Here is a 19,845-nt window from a genome sequence, read left to right on the forward strand (position 1 = left end):
AGAACCCATCCCTGGAGCTGATCACCTGTTACCAAGAGGCTGTTCTGTGCTCTAGTAATGATGTTGAGAGGATGCAGGCAGGGAGTGGTGGAAGGGACTAGCTGCCAGCGTTTGAGGAAGATCAAGGAAGGGGTCTACCACTGGCAGAGAGGCAGGAAATGCCACCGCATCCTGGTCTCTCCAGTGCTCAGCTCTTCCTCTGGTTCTTTGTGTGACACTGATATCCCCCATGGACACTTTTTCTGCTTAAACTTGTGTTTTTGGGCTTTTGTTAGAATGAAAATTGATGTAATGTATCTTTGATTTTATATTGGTTGTACAACATGTACTCTATGATTGTGCTTATGGATGGAAAATTTTAGAGAAGCCCACTCTGGATGCATTTGTGATGAATTTCCCTGTTCTAGCCAAAAAATGCTGATTTTTGGAAACTCATTGTAGCCATGGTGATAAGATGCCATGATGTAAGTGTATCCCTTTGCTATGTGATGAACATGAATCAGAATGACAAGCTTGCAGTAATGATCTATAAAAAAATAGGTTCTTACCCCTGAGGTTGACCCAAGGTTCCTGGTACTTTGCCTAATCTAGACCAACCAGTGAATAAAACCTCCTTATTCTCACACCATGTGACTTTTTCTTGGGGGCCCAGAGTGATAGTACAATGGATAGGGTGCTTGCCTTTTACAACACCGACCCAGGTTTGATCCCTGGCGCCCCATAAGGTACCCTGAGCCTCACCAGGAGTAATCCCTGAGTACGGAGCTAGGAGTCGAACTCGGGTCGACCATGTTGGCTGCATGCAAGGCAAACGCCCTACCCGCTGTTTAGTTTTGGTGTGCTTGTTTAAGTGAATACTGGTTAGACTTTAAAAATATTTCAGGGTCTGGAAAATGGTTCCAAGGACTGGAATACACACTGCAGAAGCCCTGGGTTTGATCTCTGGCACTACATGGTCCTCTGGCTGCTACCTAGCCCTGTTCAGATAAAGACCCCAAGAAAGGAGCTCAGTGCAGGGCATGCATGCAGGAACCCCGGGTTCAAACCCTAGCACCTCCCGGACCCCTGGGCACTGCTTAGAGTTCCCCAAGCACAGAGCCAGGAGCAACCCCTGAGCACCACCAGATGTGATCCCCCAAATAGAAAAAATTAGAAACGATGATAGAGCTGGAGAGATAGTACAGTGGGCAGGGCACTTGTCTTGCACACATTTTCTGTTTTGTTTTGTTTGGGAGGCTTTTCCCAGACATGCTCAGAGGTTACTCCTGGTTCTGCACTCAGGAATTACTCCTGACCATGCTCAGGGGACTGTATGGAGTGCTGGGGATCAAACCTGGGTTGGCCGTGTGCAAAGCAAACGCCTTATCTACTGTACTGTCTCTCTAACCCCACCTTGCTCACAACTGATCCAGGTTTAATCCCAGCACTATATATTGGGTCCCAAGCCCCACCAGGCGTGATCCTCTAGTGCAGAGTCAGGAAGAATCCCTGAGCACTGAGCACTGCCAGGTATAGACCAAAAACAAAACAAAACAAAACAAAAAAGTAGAAACAATGGTGGGCAAGCCAGAGGGTGCATAGTCAGAAAAACTTCAGCAACTTATTAAAACTTCAGTCACTGCCCAAAGGAAGGGGCCTCTCCTTCCTGGTTCACCCCAGATTATAGCCTTTCTCAGAAGGGTGACTCCAGGAAATATGGGCAGGGAGACCAAGCCCTTCTAAACCGGGGAGCAAGAGGCCAGGCTCTCAGGATCCCCCACCCACCCCTGAAACAGACTTTGGGAAGCATCAGACAGAAGGAAGTGAATGAGTAGCAGCCAAGGGAGTCAGGGTCGAGGTATAAACGCAGACTCGAACTTGTCAAAGGACCTGATTCTTTCAGGATAGACACACCAGTGGCAGGCAGGGGATATAGAAATCCCTGATCCTGCACTCCAGAATCTATCCAGGCATGCTAGGGAGCAGAGAGGGAGACTGACTTCCGATTAGACTAACAATCAGAGATGGCCAGAACCAAGCTAGAACTGTGGGCACCTAGCATAGCCCTGGAGGATGCTGAGCAGGTGAGGTCACAAGTGGGATCCCCAAAACCACCTCACATCACCAGGTATCATCCCCAGCACTGCTATTGTGATCCCTGGGGCTACAAGTCTGGGTCCTGGACATCACACCATAAATGGTGACAACAACTAGGACACAAGCAAGGGGCCGGGAGACAGCACAGTGGCTGGCACCTGCTTTGCAGAATCAGGACCTGAGTTCACTGAGTGTTTTGTTTTTTGTTTGTTTGTTTGTTAGGGGTATGGGAAGTTTGTGTCACACTCCACTGTGCTAAGGACTTACTCCTGGCTCTGTGCTCAGTGATCACTCCTGGCAGTGATCTGGGGACAGAAGGGGTGCCAGGAATCAAATGCAGATCAGCCACGTGCAACGCAAGCACCTGCACCCCTGTACCATCTCCCCAGACTCTCAGGACCTGAGTTTGAACCCTGGTAGCACATGACCCCACAGAGACCACTGAGCATAGCCCTGGAGGATGCTGAGCATGGCTGGGGTGACCCAGGTAGTCCCCAGTACTAAAGGGCCTGTGAACTGAGCCACACCAGGTTGGCCAAGTACTTCTGGGAGTGGGTCCCAGTTTCCCCTCAACACTGCTTAGGAGGCAAATAGTAAAATGATTGCCCAACTCAGCCCCACCTGCCGGGCGGGGGAGTGAGGGGTTCCGGCGGGGGTGGGGGGGGATACAAACTGTGGAAAAGGATTTGGCTCACTTCAGCGGCCAGCTTGTACTTGTTTGAGTGCGTAGCTTGGGGAATCACTTTGTTTTTCTGCAGTGAGTGATTTGCCTTTGGACGCTCTTGCCCACATCTGGGCCCCGCCCGTCTGGGGATGATGCCGTCCATCTGTGTGACCGACAGACCCTTCTGAAACCTGCCCTGGTTTGGGCGTTTTGAGACTCTCTGTCCTGGGCTTCCACTCACCCAAGGGTCTGACAGCCTAGGTCCAGGCGTGGGAAGTTGTGCCCAGGCCAGACCCATGAAAAGATCGAAAGGGAGGGGTTTCCCGGGCTGGTTTCTTTCAATCCCAGATGTCAGTGGGAGAGAGCCAGACTGATGAGAAGTCAGAAAACTTCCTCCCAGATGAGGAGTTCTGCTAGAAAGTATTTAAGATGGGGGCTTGAGAAACAGTTTTCCTTCATGGTTTTTGTTGTTGTTGTTGTTGTTGTTGTTGTTGCTGTTGCTGTTATTTAGTCAATAATTATTATTTGAGCCCTCACAGGAAATCCCCAAAGGTAAAAAAACAATCAGAGTCCTCACCCCAGGAACTGTGATCCCAGGAGAAGAGGCAGGAGGAAACCACTGGCACTGAAGCAAAATAGAAAATGAGGGGCCAAGGGGCTGGGATGATCATACAGCAGGTATGGTGCTTGCCTTGCACACAGACAACCTGGGTTCGATCCCCAGCATCCCATAAATCCCCTGAGCCCACCAGGAGTGATTCATGAGTGCAGGGTCAGGAGTAACCCCTGAGCATCACTGGGGGTGGCCCCCAAACCAAGAATAAATAAATTTTTAAATAGAGGGGGGAAAGTCAAGACTCGCAGAATAGAATGGAGGGAAAAACAAGAAGGAAAATATGGAAAGAGGAGGGGCCAGAGAGATAGTACAGCAGTTGATGTGTTTGCCTTGCATGTGGTTGACCTGAGTTCAATCCCCGACATCCCATCTGGTCCCCCAAACAACGACAGGAGGAATTCCTGAGTGCAGAGCCAGGAGTAACCCATGAGCATTGCCAGGTGTGACCCCAAAAGAAAAAAAAAAACAAAAAAAAACATGGAAAGAGAAGAAGTTCTTCCAGATGGATAAATAACTCCAATAAAGAATGCTTTAAAGCACTGAGAGAGGTAAAAAGATAAAAGGGGCCTACCTCCCCCCCCCCCCCCACACACACACACATGCACACGCACACACCTTGGCTGCCCCTTCCTGTCCTGCCCTTCTGCAGTCAGTTCTCAGCCTTGCCCTCTCCCACCCTGGCCACGTGGCCAGCCCAGAGGTCCAGTGCAGGCCTCTGACACATTTCTGGATTCATCCAGTCTAGCTTTGGCTTTGAGAGCAAAGGAAAGTTCTGGTAAAGGAGAAGGTTCAGCATGTTGGGGCCCAGCGCGGGGCAGGCTGCTTCCAGAGCTCCAGCAGGAAGCCTTCACGCAGGATCCCTCTGACCCAGTGTCTGCCACTTCTGACGTGGGCTGTGCTAAAACTGCTTTCACATGGCCAGTGAGCTCAAGAGTTTCTTAAGAAAATAAAGGATACAATATTGAGTTCTGGGGACCCCTCTAGCCCAGGAAGGAGCATCTCAGCCACTCTGCAAGTTTCGTCTCCCACCTCCTGGTGATAGAGCCTTTCCTCTCCATCACAGACACTCCGCAGGTCCGCTGTGCCATCCCACCACATAACCAAGCCTGCAGAGTCACTGGAGTCAGGAATAAGGGTCAGAAAAACAGTCCTGGGGCTTGAGCAATAGTACAGCGGGTAGGGCATTTGTCTTGCACACACCTGACTCAGATTTGATTCCCAGCATCCCACATGGTCCCTTGAACACCACCACAAGGAGTAATTCCTGAGTGCAGGGACAGGAGTAACCCCTGTGCATTGCCAGGTGTGACAAAAAAAAAAAAGCCAAAAAAAAGAAGAAAAAAAAGAAAAACAGTTCTGGTGCCTGACGAGATAGTAGGGTGTTTACCCTGTACATGGCCAACCTGAGTTTGATCCCCAGCACCCCATATGGTTCCCAAGGGCCTCACCCGGAGTGATCCCTGAGAGCAGAGCCAAGAGTAACATTCGAGCATAACCGTGTGTGGCCTAAAAAAAGGAAAATCCAGCCAGGCTGAGAAGAGAACTCAGGCTTGGTCTGCCTGCCCATGTTCCCTGGCACCACCCTTTGAGAAAGGCTATAATCTGGGGTGCACCAGGAAGGAGAGGCCCCTTCCCTTGGGCTGGTGGAGGGAAGAAATGATTTTTCTCACTGTTAAAAGGATTGAGTGGGGGGCATCTTCCACAAGGAGCTGCACCCCACAGATACAGACCCAGGCTACCCCGCCCAGGTTCGGAGAATTCAGGGCACACAGACTAGGGTGTGACCTGGAAAGAGAGTGGTGGGAGGCAGGAAGGTTTGGAGATGTACCCAGAAAGGTAGGTGTGGGCTGGAGCAATAGTACAGTGGATAGGGCATTTGCCTTGCACACGGTTGATCCGGGTTCAATTCCCAGCATCCCATATGGTCCCCTGAGCACCGCCAGGAGTAATTCCTGAGTGCAGAGCCAGGAGTAACCCCTGTGTATCGCCGGGTGTGACCCAAAAAGAAAAAATAAATGAAAAGTATATTCTCCCATGACACAGGACCTGGAATGCCACCCCAAGGACTTCCACTTAAATGCTGGAGGCAATGCAGGAGGGAGAGGAGAGCAGAGTCTGGGGGTGATGAGTGCTGGGGTGTAGTGGCTCCCAGGGCAGGCACAGCTGCTTCCTGCTGTTTCAGGGGCTCTGCTCCCTCCCCCACTCTTCGTCCCTGCCCCCCCCCCACCCGCTTCCCCCTTCTCCCTGGCTTGTGGTGAGACTGTCTTTCTCTCCAGAACCACAGAGGAGCCCAAGAAGCAGCTGCTGCGGGGGGATCTGACTTCCGCTGATTCACCCTCATTCAACAGCCAGATCTAAACCCACTTTCTGAGACTCAACCATTCTCAGGGCTCTGGGGGAGACCAGAAGGCAGAGACCAGGCCCTGCCTTGAAGGCTGGTGATTCCTGGGTTGGGGTTGGGTGGGGGTGGGAGCCGAGGTGCAAGAATTCTCTGGAAAGGCAACTGGGTTGTATTTGGGCTGTGGGTGTTCCGGGAACAGAGTAGAAGAGGGCAGGTCAGACTCGGGAAATCTCAGTGGTGAACCTTGGGATTAAAACAAAAAAAACAAAACAAAACAGGTCCTGAACCCGAGCTGGGCTGTCTTAACAGGGCAACTTGGAGGGGGGAGGATTGAATTTTCCTCCACCCCAGCAGAACCCCAGCAGCCGAAAACCCTCAGAACCCAAGAACCCATGCTCAAGACCGTTCTCCACAGGCTTGGACAAGTCTCACCTACCAGGAACCTGCAGAAAAATCCAGGTATGCGGGACCCGTGACTGAGATCTCCAAGCACTCCAAGCTCACTCGAAATGGGACTGGGACTCTTAACTCCAGCTCCCCAGTTTTCCAGTAACTTGCCATTTACACCCACAAATTGTCTTTGGCCACCATATAATCTCATCAACGGCCAAGATCCAGAGACTATGAAATAAAGCTCCCAGAAGAGAGTGACACAGAATGTCCTGGGTGCATGGCGCAACTTCTTATACTCTAGCCCACTGATGTACCAAAACATTTGTTTGGGCTTAACATATATGTTTGTAATCTCTTATACAAGGCCTTACATGTCTCCAGGATGAAATACGACAATCTTCACACACTTTCCTCTTATGTTGGTGGGAAGGTTCACAGTGGTGGGATTGGTGTTTGAATATTATCTGTCACTCTCACTGTCACTGTCCTCCCGTCATTCATCGATTGCTCGAGCAGGCCCAGTAACATTGTGAGACTTCTTGTTACTGTGTTTGGCATATTAAATACATCACGAGGAGCTTGCCAGGCTTTGCTGTGCGGGCAAGATACTCTCGGTAGCTTGCCGGGCTCTCAGAGAGGGGCGGAGGAATCAAACCCAGCTCGGCCCAGTCAGCCTTGTGCAAGGCAAATGCCCTACCTATAATGAACTATTATGAACAACTTTATAAAAATAAAATTAAATTAAAGAAAATAGAGGCAGAAGTATGTGGGGGCTTTTTGGAAACAGACACTTCCCAACCCCATGTTAGGCTCCCAAAGGACCAGGAGCCTCCATGATAGGGGAGGGCAACTGTGAGGGACCCAGGGCTCTGTTAGGCTGTGTGTTGCTTCCTGATGCACAGAAGCTCAGAGGCGTCACGTGCTCCTGTTGGAAGGCAGTGGGAGAGGGTGGACAGAGACGCTGCAGTCAGAGGGTGGAACCGGGCTATACCTGCTTAGCAGAGTTACAAGAAGGGGCCACTGCAGCCATGGAGCAGGTTCGTGTGTGCCTACTTTAAGAATCTAGAACCCAGGAGCTAGGGGTACAAGGGGACATCAGAAGAAGGAGTGGGAGTTACACATAAGAACTAAGTTATTTGGGATGGGGGGGGCTTTCTCCCCAACAGTGCTCAGGGATCTCCATGAACCTTTTCCAGCAATGTTCAGTCATCTGGATGGTTCTATGCTCAGCCAAACCTTGTGTGCTGCTCAAGTCTAGAAGAACTCAACAGGGACCCCCTGGAGATGGAGCGGGGTGGGGAGGGGCATACAGGGTTATTCCTAGCAGTGCTGAGGGGTCTATGCAGTGTCAGGGATTAAACCTGGGCCCTTGTACATTCAAGGCGTGTACCCCTAATCTCAAACTATCACCCAGTCCCTTAAACAAAGAAGCTACTAACCAGCCAGAGGGAAAGCACTGCACTATTCTGACAATCGGCACAGCCCCAGAGGGGTGCCCTGGGCCTGCTCTCAGGGAGGAAGTGAGCCTTAAGGGACAGTGTGATGTCACGGGTCTCATGAAGCCAGGGGAGCCGTGATTGAGGGTAGAAGGAGGAGCCTCCATTCCAGGATTTCTCCAAACACAAAGAGCAGAGCTCAAAACATCCACCTCCAGGGCTGAAAAACTGACACAAGGACCCCCTCTAGGACAGAAGGAGAAGGAGGGAAGTTTCCAGGCTTGTTGGGGAAGGAGAGGAGGGCAGGAAAACCAGAGATGAGTCATAGGCATCTAGTTAAGGGGGCCCTGGATATGTTCTTCTGGGGAATAACATAGTTTAGGAAAAAGTTCCCTGGCCCTGAAGTAGCCCAAGGGCATATAGAACACATCCCTTTGAAATATAAGAGTTCCTGAGCTCTCTGAAGAAGAGAAACTGAGGCACTAAGCAGATGCAGAAATCCAGGCCTCACCCAGAGAAGGGCAGACCCCTCAGAGAAGGAGAAGCTACAGAGAATCTGAGATTGTGAAGCGACCGCAACCCACAATGCTTTCCTGTGACAACACCCAAATTAGCTTTTCTGTATACAAAACCCCAAGAAGGAAAAAAAAAAAACATTTGAAAGAATTGTCTAAAGGCTCCATCTGGGGCTTGCTGGTCGAGACCCTGTTCTCCCCTGAGTGCACATTTCACATCTTTTTTTTTTTCTTTTTGGGTCACACCCAGAGATGTTCAGGGGTATGCTGGGAAAGCAGCTTTGGGGAAGAAGGCAAGAAAAGAAAGGAAGAAGGTGGATGACCAGGAGGATGAAAGAGCTAAAACATTTCTGAAAGAAGAGAAGAAACCCCATTTCATTTTCGGAGCTGGATGGGAACAAACCAGACCCCAGTGACCAGCGCCCCCCCCCCTTGACCCTGAGTGCTGCCCCATCACACTCTGTGGATCTTGGCATGTATCGCTGTCCCCTCAAAACCCAAAGTGACTTGAGGTTAGACACTTGTCGAATCCAAACTCAGGCTTCCAATTGAGCCTCTAACAAATTCTTCCACTCACCTGAACCTAGAAGTTCCTAGACAAAGACTTAGGACAAGAGCTCTGGTCATATTGGGGGGTTTTGAGGGAATGGGCCACACCCAGCAGTGCTCAGTGCTATTCCTGCCTTGGTGCTCCAGGTGATCATATGTGGTGCCAAGGATTTGCACCAGGGTAGTTGCCAGAAAAACAAGCGCCTTCCCTCTTATACTGAGCCCTTCCCCTTGGATCCCTGTTCAGGACAGGGATTCAAATGATGAGCCGCTTTATGCCGTGTCTTTGTAGAACTTTGACAGCGTCCAGAACCAGGAGCCCTTGAACGCAGCAGGGACTGAGAGCGCATGTGGTAACTGGACCACACCATCAACAAAGGACACAAAGGACCACAGAGTTCCCTAAGGAAGGCACTGGGCCAGCCCCCAAGTGCTTTCGCTCACCCATCCTGCATGGTGCACTCTCTTCCCAGCAGCCCCGAGTCTCAACTAGCATAGGGGGCCTAGAGAAGAGCAGACAGGGTCCCCAGACCTTCTAGAGGTCCATACATTCTGGCCAGGGTAGTCACTCTCACGTGGCTCTGGGCAGGAGTCAAGAGCCGCAGGCAGCCTGCCCACAGGCCCACCCACAGAAGGTGAGCAGGCAGTTAGAAGAGCCCAGAGAGGCATGGGGGGCAGAGAGGAAGCACAGCAGAGCCCAGAGAGACGTGGGGGGCAGAAAGGAAGCACAGCGGCTGGGGGCATGGCCTTACCCCGTGATGACCTGCTTCACCCCCTGACACTGCATATGATCCCCTGAGCCCACCAGAAATGATCCCTGAAAATAGAGCCAGAGTAAGCTGAGCCTGAGCTCAACTGGATATGACCCCAAAATCAGAGAGAGAGAGAGAGACAGACACAGAAAGAGAAAGGGCCGGGGTCTCCTAAAATAGCTGAACAAGAGGAGAACCTGGGAGGAAGCAGCTCCCCGCACCAGAGAGGTGCTGCTATGTACGGTTGGTGGGACAGAGCCAAGACACACTCACTCCAGCTCCCTCACTCCTGAGCCCTGGGAGTCACCTCTGTCAACAGGCAGGGGAGTGGGGGATGCAGGGGGCAGGTGTGGCTGTGTTCTGGGAGGACCTGAAACCCACAATTGGGCTGGGGATGTGGCATCATGGCTTTGCCTGGGTAGCCCAAATGGGTCAGGGGGGGCGGGGTATGATCTCCAGCACCACAAACAAAAACTCTGATCTGAGGTCGGTGGAGATCTTTCTGACAAAGCAGATGCTTTTTGGAAGGGTCCTGCGATCCCCACACACTATCCTCGGCTTTGCACCTAGTGCCCTGCCCCCCCCACCCCCACCGGCTGGAGACTGAACTGGGAAAAAAAAAAAAAAACAGTCCCTCAGATTTCACATAGAAATACTGGAGGTCCAGGAGACCAAAGTGACAGTCCAGCGGGGAGGGCATTTGACTTGCACACAGCCCATCAAGGTTCGATCCCAGGCATCCCATATGGTCCCCCAAGCACTGCCAAGAGTAATTCCTGAGTGCAGAGCCAGGAGTAATCCCTGAGCATCAAAAGTTGTGACCCAAAAAGCAAAACAACAACAAAAGAAATACTGGAGGTCCTGGTGCCCCTTCCCTCTGTTCCCACTCATCTCTCTGCCACCCAGGCACCCAACACTGCCACAAACACTGTCTCTGCCCCCACCAGGGTCAGTTAGAGCTGTGTCTGGTCCCTGGGCACCTACCTGGCACACCAGGGGAAGGGTTGAGCAGCATGAAGGCATCTGAGAGACCCGTTTTGACTGGGTGCTGGGATGAGCTGATCTCCAGGACAGACATAGGGATCTGCAGGAGTAAAGATAAAGCACCATGGACCCCTGGCACGCACAACTCTCCGGGCCAGCCCCGAGTCCCCTGCAGTGCTCAGAGGCACCTCCAGTCCCTGGGAGCCCCACCCCCACAGGTGCTGTCTCCATCCACACATCTGACCTCTTTTCACAGCTTAGTGAAATCTGGGGGTCATCCCCAGCACCTCCTTTCCTTCCCTCCAAGTCCTGCTGAGTAATGGGTCACTGCACACAAATCTCTCCCACCTTTCACTCTTCTGCCACCTTATTCCACCTCCACAGGCTCGTCTCTCTCCTGCATGCCCTCCCAGCATCTCTAGGAGCCTCCATCACAATCCTTCAGCTTGCAGCCAGAGCAGACAGTTTCCCGATGGTGCCCGACAGCCCCTCTCTACACTTAAGCTATCTCTGTGGCCCCAAAAGAAACCTTTGTCCGGGGCAACGTGGTTGTACCCCTGCCCTGTCTTGCTCCTCCCTTGCTCCCCTCCTGCCAAGCTGCTTCTTTTGGACAAGACACATGCTTTGCCCACAGGTTCACAGGGCCTTTGCACTTGCTTTTCTTCTGGAACACACTTCACTCTCTGCTTTTCTGACTGTTTCATATCGTGCAAATTCCAACTCTTTTTTTCTCAGGGTCTGGGAATCCTGCAGATTCCACCTTTTTTTTTTTTTTTTGCAGGGTCTGGGATCCAACCCAGTGCCTCCCACAAGCTGGGCAGGTACTTGACCACGGACCCACATCCTCGGAGCAGATTCTGACTCTTTTCCGAGGGACAGCTCCTATGACCCCATTTAGGTCAAGCACTTCATGGGGCTTTCCAGGACTGGCATCGTACTTGGTAGTCACAGAAGCAAGCGTACACTTGTCCCTGCAGTGACCGGCTCTCTCGTGACCAACCTCACAGGCTCAGTAGGGCTGGGCCTGCTCACGAGCTGGCAGCTGGGTTCACACACCTCTTTGTAGCCAAACACAATGCGGCCGTCCCGGTGCAGGGCTGCCTGGAAGGTGAAGCTGCCCCTGTCCTCCCGGCCATGGAGGTACACGTGGTCCCACTGGACGATAAAGACGGTGCCTGGGGAGAAGAACAAGAATGGCTGCAGGAGAAGGGCCCCAAGGCACTAGCAGGACCCGGACCCAGGGGAGACCTGCCTGGAGGCTGGAGCTAGGCAGACCAAACACTTCAGCCTGGGCTTCAGCCCCAGCCCCCCGAGACACAGTGCTCAAACTCCTTGTTCTTGCCTACTGTGACCCCTGGGGTAGGAAAAGGGGAAGAAATAGGAGTATTGTCTGTTCTTGGAGGGGTGTGGGGAATGGGGGTATTCGAGGGAAAACCTAACTAGTATCAGAAACAAGAAAGGGAACTCAGAATAGTTTCTGGGGTGAGGCAAGTGCCTTGCATGTGGGACAGTTGATCCTGACTATCCCCACCACACAGCTCCCCGAGCACCACTAACTGTGCCCCCACTTAAAAAAAATCCCTATTCCTGGGGTTGGAGAGATGGTACATGGGGAGCTGCTTGCCTTGCATGTGGCCAATCCGGGTTCACTGAGCCTCTCCAGGAGTGATTCTTGAGTGCAGAGCCAGGAGTAAGCCCCTAAGCACCACCAGGGTTAGCCCCGCAAAACAAACAAAAAGGGCCTAGTCCTTCCTAGTCCTTCTGTAACGGTGTGTGTGTGTGTGTGTGTGTGTGTGTGTGTGTGCGTGCTAACTTTCCCTCCACACTGTCATGTGGGGGTCTTCTCAGCTCCTGCTCAGGAGCAACCCTGGGTCCCCATCACAGAGGTGGGGGCTGCCATGCTATGTGACTGTGGGCAAGCCCCCTGCCCTCCCTGGGCCTGGGGCTCCTCTAGAGGAGCTGGGCTCAGGGAACCCAAGACTGGGGGACTGGGACACCAAGTGCTGGCCTCACCATTGTCAAAGTAGGCAACTGTGGAGTTGTCCGAGTAGCCGGGGTTGAAATTGGCCATCAGAGGGGCCACGTACTGAGTGGCCGTGAGCATCCGGTGGATGATGTCCCCCATGAAGATGAAGCCTGGAAGGGGAGAGGAGCAGAGGGTGCCCTTGCTCGCTTGCTCCCCTGCGCAGAGGCAACCACAGCCCTGGGGACCCTGGGGCTGGTGTGCAGGGGGCAGGCACAGCCCAGACCAGAGATGCCCTCCTAGCCCCTCTGGGGGGCACACCTCCCTCCTTTGCTTGGGTCTGAAACTCTCTCACTCATTCTGTCAGTAAGAAGCACACCCCAGGACTCCTGACACTTCCCTCCACCTCCACACTCAGATGCAGAAAGACGGGGACCACACACACATGCATGCACGCACGCACACACGCACGCACGCACGCACGCACGGGAAGGAGGGGGCTAGTCTTCCACATGAGAGCAGATTCCCAGGAGAGCCCCAGGTAGATGCCTCCTCCATCCATGGTCTGTCTCCATGGACCTTCCCCCTCGGGCTAAGTTCATGGACCCTACACCCCCAGGAAGCCTTACCTCCGGTTGCTATGGTGATCTGCCGCAGAGGGTGCCCATAGAAGGGGAAATCAAAGGACAAGACCACTCTCTGCAGGGGACAGGAGAAGGTCAGCACTGCGGAGCTGAGGTCCTGTAGCTGGGCGCCCTCTGCACAGCGCCATGCTTGTCTGGACAGGGGAGGGGGCAGGTGTGCCCAGAGCAGGTGCCCACAACCACACCCCAACTCTGACAGACCCCTCCCCGAGTTCTCTGAAGGCTCCCCAGACCACAGACCCCACGTCACTTCCATTCCCCCGCCTAGTCAGGATGGGCTGGCACCCAGCACGCCCTCCCCCCAGCTCAAGGCAGCACCGCCTGGCCAGACACTCACCGAGGCCTGCCAGTGAGAGTTCGAGAGGATTCTGTGAATCTTCACGTGGCTCCGGTTGGCCGCGGCCATGTCCACCCACAGTTCCCGGCTGCGGGGCTCCCTGGGGCCGTAGAGACGGGACACGTAGTAGTTGTGGTTGTCTTCCTGCCGCCACCAAGACAGAGGCCATGGGGCCATGAGGCACTAGTGCATGCACTCTCCCGAGACTGCTGGAGGCAGGAGTCACGGGGCTCCCTGGGGCTGAGCTTGTGACCCAAATGACTGGGATGGGTCTAGGAGCCCCGAGGCCCCCTGACTCCAGACAGTTTAAGCCCCATCTTTGCTGGGTTGGGGCACATTCAAAAGTGCTCAGGGCTCACTTCTGACTCTCTGCTTAGGGGTCACTCCTGGCAGTGCACGGGGGACTGTATATGGTATTCGGGACCATAGCCAGGTCAGCTGCATGCAAAGTAAGTGCTCTAACCCCTGGTGTCTCCCGAGCCCCTCCATTTCTGACTCTTAGTCAAATCCCAATGGCTCTGTAAGCCAAGTCCACACCCATGGCACCCAGCTCACCCACCTTTCCAGACAGGCCCCAGGTCCTCAGAGCCCACCCGAGACAGAGCTCAGCGCGGGAAGACCCCACTGAACCCTGTCCTCAGCAAGCTCTCAGGAGCAGCCTGGTTAAGAGCTGGAGGGAAGAGAAACAGAAATAGAAACCCCTGGTTTCAAGGAGGAGGCAGATTCTTGAACTTGGGGAAGGACTAGTCTAATGGAGGAGGTAGGGACCGCCCTGCAGCCGTCCTCACCCAAGACAGAACACACAGACCAGTCAGAGCTCAGATGTAGTTTCTAGGGGTGGGGGAAGGGGAAAAGAGACACAGGGACTTTCTTTCCTTTTTTTTTTTTATTTTGGGGGCCACACCTGACAGTGCTCAGGGATTACTCCTAATTCTGATCTCAGGAATTATTCCTGGTTCGGGGGACCATATGGAGTGACAGGGATTAAACTCAGGTGGGCTGCAAGCAAGGCAAGTGCCCTACTCGCTGCAATAACTGTTCTCACCAGACTTTCAGTGGCCGTGGTGTGCTGGTAGGGTGACACGAAGAGCCTGCCAGGGGCAGTGTGCTGGGTTCTCTGTCCCCACCTCTCCTGCAGCAGATCCAGGGACAGGCCTCAGGAGCTGGGAAGGTGGGTGGCAGACAGTACCCAAAGGCCAGGGAGGGGGTGAGGTAGGAGGCCCCCTCCAGGAGCGCCTTCCGGAAGAGAGGGCAGCAGGTGCCCACAGACATGGGGCTGCTGCCCAGTGAGGATCCCCAGACATCAAGGGTCACTCATCAGGCTGCCCACTGGCTGTGGCCGCATGTTTTCTGTCAACCTGCCAGCTGCCCAGTCAGCCTTTGTGCTGACCACAGCATGAGCAGATTCAGCTCTTCTGACAGGTGAAACACTTGGGGGACTGGGGACGGGGGTGGGGCGAGGGAAGGAGGAACAAAGAAACACAATGGGGTGGAGGAATATGCAGGCCCAGGCCACCCCCTCCACCCACCCTCAGCCCTAGAGTTAGCCTCACAGATGCAGGCGTAAGGGCACAGCCTGGGCCCCCAGCCATTTATGACATCTCTGCCCAAGACTGCAACTTCAGTTCATCCAGAGCCAGTGCCTTCTTCCTCAGGAACCTTGGGGATCATGCACCCCCTACACACACATATCAAGCACACAAGTGCATACACATATTGAGAGTACATACGTATGTATGTACTGAGGGACGGGGGCGAGAGAAGGAGGAACAAAGAAATGCAATGGGGTGGAGGACTGTACTGTCCCCAGTACAATGCACACACATGTACACACACACATACATCGAACGCACACTCACACATTGGCCACACATACATACATATATTCAGCACACACATACATCAACCACACACACATTGAGCACACATGTACATACACACATCCCTCTGGCATGCACACACCCGTACACTCTCCCAGACAGTCACAGCCCCATCTGAAAGTGCCCGCCCTGCACCTGCACCCCCTCTGACCTGGGATGCCCTGCCCACTCCACCACTATCCAAAGCACCTCTTAGCTCACCCCTCCACCTTCAAGAATCCCCTCAAACATCACCTTTTTTCAGTTTTTTTTTATTTCAGGGGGGCCCTCCTAAACTGTATCAGGAGACCAGGAGGTCACCCCTACGATATTCAGACAACTGAGCCAGACTTGGCAGTTCTCAGGAGGGTCTCCAGAACTACATTTGGGTGTGCGGGGACCAAACTGAGCCCTATGTACATGCAGGGCATGTACCCCTGAGCCCTGAGCTCCGGGACATTTTACTCACCTCCTCCCTCCACAAGAACCCTCCAAGGAGGACCTTCATTTCTTGAGATGTCCCTCACCATCCAGGGGAGTGACTTCTGTGAACTCCTGGTGAGAGCACAAGGTCCACCTTTGTTTGTGCTTTGGGTCACCATTAGTGGCCACTCCATGGTAGCAAGTTGTGCTCAGGGGCTACTTGCGACTCGGTGGACCATGTAGTAAAAACCCATTTCTCACCCATGGAAAGCGTGTGCTCCAGTGTCCATAGAGCCACTGCAAGTCACTTAAACAGCCGCTCTCCAGCCCCTGTCTGTCCATCCAAACAGGCAGCACTCGGCAAAGTGCTCTCTATGCCCACAGCTCCCATCTGCACATGGTTAGTACTGGAGTGGGGTTTGCCAAGGGAGGCAGGAGATTTTCCTTTGACCTTTTCCTAGGAGAGGAGGGCCCAGTGCTTTGCTGTCGGCTGAAACTGTGAGCTGAACCTGCCTCGCTAATCCCTGGGCTATTCCTTTAGGCTGTGGGAGTGAGGGTGCCAATGGGACCCCATGCTAAGCGACATAAATAAGGTTCTGGGTGGGTTGTTCACCTCTCCTGGCAGGAGATGACTGAAGACCCCTGGGATGCTGAAGCGGGGGTGATGGCTATTCAAAACCCCATTATGGAGACCCCATGGTGCTGGGAGAGGGCAGGGCAGCCCAGATCTGAGCCACTGCTGGGCAGAGCTGAGAGCCACTGCAGACAGCGCTGGGAGGGACTTGGGTACAGGCGGGAGCAGGAGAAACAGTGGTCCTGACAGCCCCATGGGGACTGTACAGTTCATTCTGTACATACCGGAAGAAGTTGCCCCTCTCTGGAGCCAGGGCCACCTCATGGCTCACAGAGACTTTCCTCTGCTCCCCATGGCCTCTCTGGCCTTTGCTGGGTCGGAAGCCACCACTCAAGTCAGAAGTTTTCTCACCCAGACGAAGGACGTGGCTCAGTGGTAGAGCATCTGTGAGGCCCTGGCCTCTGCACCTGGCACTGTGGTCAAAGCACACCCAAGTCCAAGGAGTGTGGCAAGGACTGGCCCCCAGAGTGGGTCCTTCATGGAGCATAGCACCCCCCGGACAGGTTCATACACCTCTACCCACCTGAGCCCTGTCCCAGCACAGGACCTGGCACCTTTGTGGTGCATCCCCCAACCCCACCATCACATACCACTCAGGGGGGTGGTAAGCCACCCGAGGGGGTCAGAGTGATAGTACAACAGAGAGGGCACTTGCCTTGCACACGGCCAACATTGGTTCGATCCCCGGCATTTCATATGGTCCCCTGAGTTCACCAGGAGTGATCCCTGAGTGCAGAGCCAGGAGTAACCTCTGAGCATCATTGGATATGGCCCAAAAACAAACCAAAAAAGCCACCTGGGAAGGAACTGGCTACATCTCTGCGAGCCCGAGCCATGGAAAGTGCTCCCTCTAACTGGACTTCGGCAAACTCTTCTCCTAGGAGGTCAGACCACAGGGAGTCACTTTCTGCTCCCACAGTGACACAGTGAAAGCACTCAGCCAGCAAGAGATGCAGTGGCTCTGGGGCCATCAGGGCACAGTCTCGGGGACACTGGCAGTCCACAGACTGCTCTCCAATGGGGACGGGGAGGGGCTCGGGGTAAAACTCTGGATTCCCGTGTCGCGGCTCTGGGCTCCATTCTTGGTGCCACTCATTAAATTTAAAAACTCTACACTGGATACGTGAAAAGGGGACCAAGATCACGTTGGACACAAGGGACAGAAAAAGCAGCTCAGGACCCCAATGTCAGGCTGTTCAGCCCAGAAACCCACAGAAGGCCTCCCCACCCTCATTAAAACCTCCGATGGTTGGAATAGAACCATAAAGGCCCCAACCAGAAGTGGCTCCAGGGCAAGGAGATAGTACAAAGTAACGGGCTTGCCTATCCCCAAGCACTGCCAGGAGTGAGCCCCAAGCACAAAGCCAGGAGTCTAAGTCCCAAGGACAGTCTGGTGAAGCCCCAAAACAAATAAGACAGAATCAGCTTGCCACAGGGTGATCTGGTCAAGGGCTTCTCCAGAGACAGGCATTGCTCTAGGACCAAGGCCAGGGGCTCTGGCGTCCCACAGATCTCAGTTCAAACTCGGCTCCACATCTTAACGGTGGATGCTGGCCTTTCCTCGTTCTCTGAGCTTCAGTTCTGTCAGTGGCAATCTTTCTCCCAGTGTTCTACAAAGGATCAGCCGGGATAGAGAACTGGAAAGAGTCAAACCCAGCGCCAGGCCCACGGAAGGCTTTGCTAAGCAGAGTTATAGGGAGGATTTTGTTGCTCCTTTCCAGGAAAGGTCCTGATTATGGCTCTTCCTCCTCCCAACCATCCCAGTCATCCCACACGCCTGCTGTGGCAGTGTCTCCTCATCTCAATTATCCTCGGCCGGAGGCCACAGGCCCATCATTTCTGACAGTCAAGCATTTATCTTGGCTGAGCTCAAGATGTCTCTGGACAGAAACTTGGGCTAAGCTCTCACCCCAGCTCGTCACCTGCCAGCCAACTGGCAGGTGGAAATGCCAGGCAGGCAACTGTGGTCCCCTGCCAGACCTTCTGGAGTGGCCTGGACTGGAGGCTTGTCAGGCAGGTCCACCAGGCAGCTGGTGCTGAGGGATTACTCGGGGCCATGGGTGGAGGGGCAGCCTGTTGCCTGCCTCCACCAAGCAGGAGGCCAACCAAGACCAACAGGAATGTTCTCAGGGGGGCAGACGGATAGTATAGTGGGTAGGGCACTTGCCTTTCACACAGTTGACCTGGCTTCAATCCCTGACACCACATACGATCCCCAGAGCCCCACCAAGAATGATCCCTGAGCACAGACCCCTGAGCACAGCTGGGTGTGGCCCAAACCAACCCTGACCCTCCAAAAAATACAAACAGAAATATGCTCTAGATCCCTGCTCCTAGAAAATGTCCCTGTAGACCCCACAGCAGTGGCTTCTATTTTCTAAAGGAAAATAAATGCAGAATCCAGGCCAGAGCGATAGTAAAGCGAGTAGAGCGTTTGCTTTGCATGCGGCCGACACGGGCTCAATTCCCAGCATGCTATATGGACCCACCAGCACCACCAGGAGTTATTCATGAGTGCAAAGAGCCAGGAGTAACCCCTGCGCATTGCCAGGTGTGACCCAAAAAGCCAAAAAGAGAAAAATAAATCAGGTAAGGAAATGCAGAATCTGAACCGGAGAGACAATATAGGAGGTAAAACCTGGCTTGCAGTTGACCTGGCTCAATCCCCAGCATATCATATGGTCCCCCCAAGCCCCAAGAGGAGTGATCCCTGAGTGCAGAGCCAAGAATAAGCCCTGCGGACTCCTGGAGGGGCATGCCCCCCACTAAAAATAAAAAAGGCAGAACCTAGGGCCCACCCTCAAACCTTGTAAGTATACCTCTGCAACTGACAGCACATTCAGCAAGCACAATTTTTTTAAATATTATTTTTTAAAGCTCAAGCACCAACACCAGGTTGCACCGAGCACTGGCAAGCAGGTGTGCAAGTACCACATGCAAGACGAGCTCCATAGCCCAGCGGTTGTCTCTCCGGCCCTGACAACAACGTCACTGATGCTCAAAGAAATGGAAATATTATTTATCCTGGTGCTAATTCAGACCTCTGAGGATATTCTTTGAGGATGACCATCAGGCAACTAGAGGTTTGTGATAGTGCAAACGCATCTCAGACAGCCACTGTCACTGTTCTCCCGTTGTTCATCGATTTGCTCGAGCGGGCCCAGTAACGTCTCCATTGGAGACTTTGTTGTTACTGTGTTTGGCATATCGAATACATCACGGGGAGCTTGCCAGGCTCTGCCGTGTGGGCGAGATAGCTTGCCGGGCTCTCCGAGAGGGGCGAAGGAATTGAACTCAGGTGGGCCATGTTGGCTGCGTGCAAGGCAAACGCCCTGCCGCTGTGCCATCTCAGACAGCCACAGAGAAAAAACCAACCAGGCCTCCCCTTCCTCCCCTGGGGCCAGGCTGGCCTCTTTCCACCAGGCTCCTCCATAGTTTCACATGGTTATTACCCTGCCAGTCCTTTGAGGACTGCTTCTGTTACATTTTGTGATACCTGAAGTGGTTGGTGCTGTGAAACATGATCTTCTAGCATCACTTGTCACGGCTTTATTGCCAGCTACGCAGAAGAAAACTCATTTTTCTTAGCCCTTTGTCTATAGGTGGGTGGTGAGCTGGCTTCTTGTTTTTGTGCTCTCATCACAGCCCTGGGGGAAATA

General features: G+C 53.4%; 1 protein-coding gene across 1 annotated transcript in view; it reads right to left on the reverse strand.

The window, feature by feature from the left end:
* Positions 1-19,845, reverse strand: part of PLXDC1 (plexin domain containing 1) — a 53,169-nt gene that overhangs the window by 18,942 nt on the left and 14,382 nt on the right. Inside the window, exons 3-7 of the mRNA XM_056128032.1 lie at positions 13,271-13,414; positions 12,919-12,988; positions 12,340-12,462; positions 11,383-11,501; positions 10,327-10,426 (exon numbers count right to left, since the gene is read on the reverse strand). Coding sequence (XP_055984007.1) covers positions 10,327-10,426; positions 11,383-11,501; positions 12,340-12,462; positions 12,919-12,988; positions 13,271-13,414 — 556 coding nt within the window. The remainder of the gene's footprint in view (positions 1-10,326; positions 10,427-11,382; positions 11,502-12,339; positions 12,463-12,918; positions 12,989-13,270; positions 13,415-19,845) is intronic.

This window comes from Sorex fumeus, unplaced genomic scaffold, assembly GCF_029834395.1.
Source record: "Sorex fumeus unplaced genomic scaffold, SorFum_2.1 ptg000063l, whole genome shotgun sequence".
Taxonomy (NCBI): Eukaryota; Metazoa; Chordata; class Mammalia; order Eulipotyphla; family Soricidae; genus Sorex; species Sorex fumeus.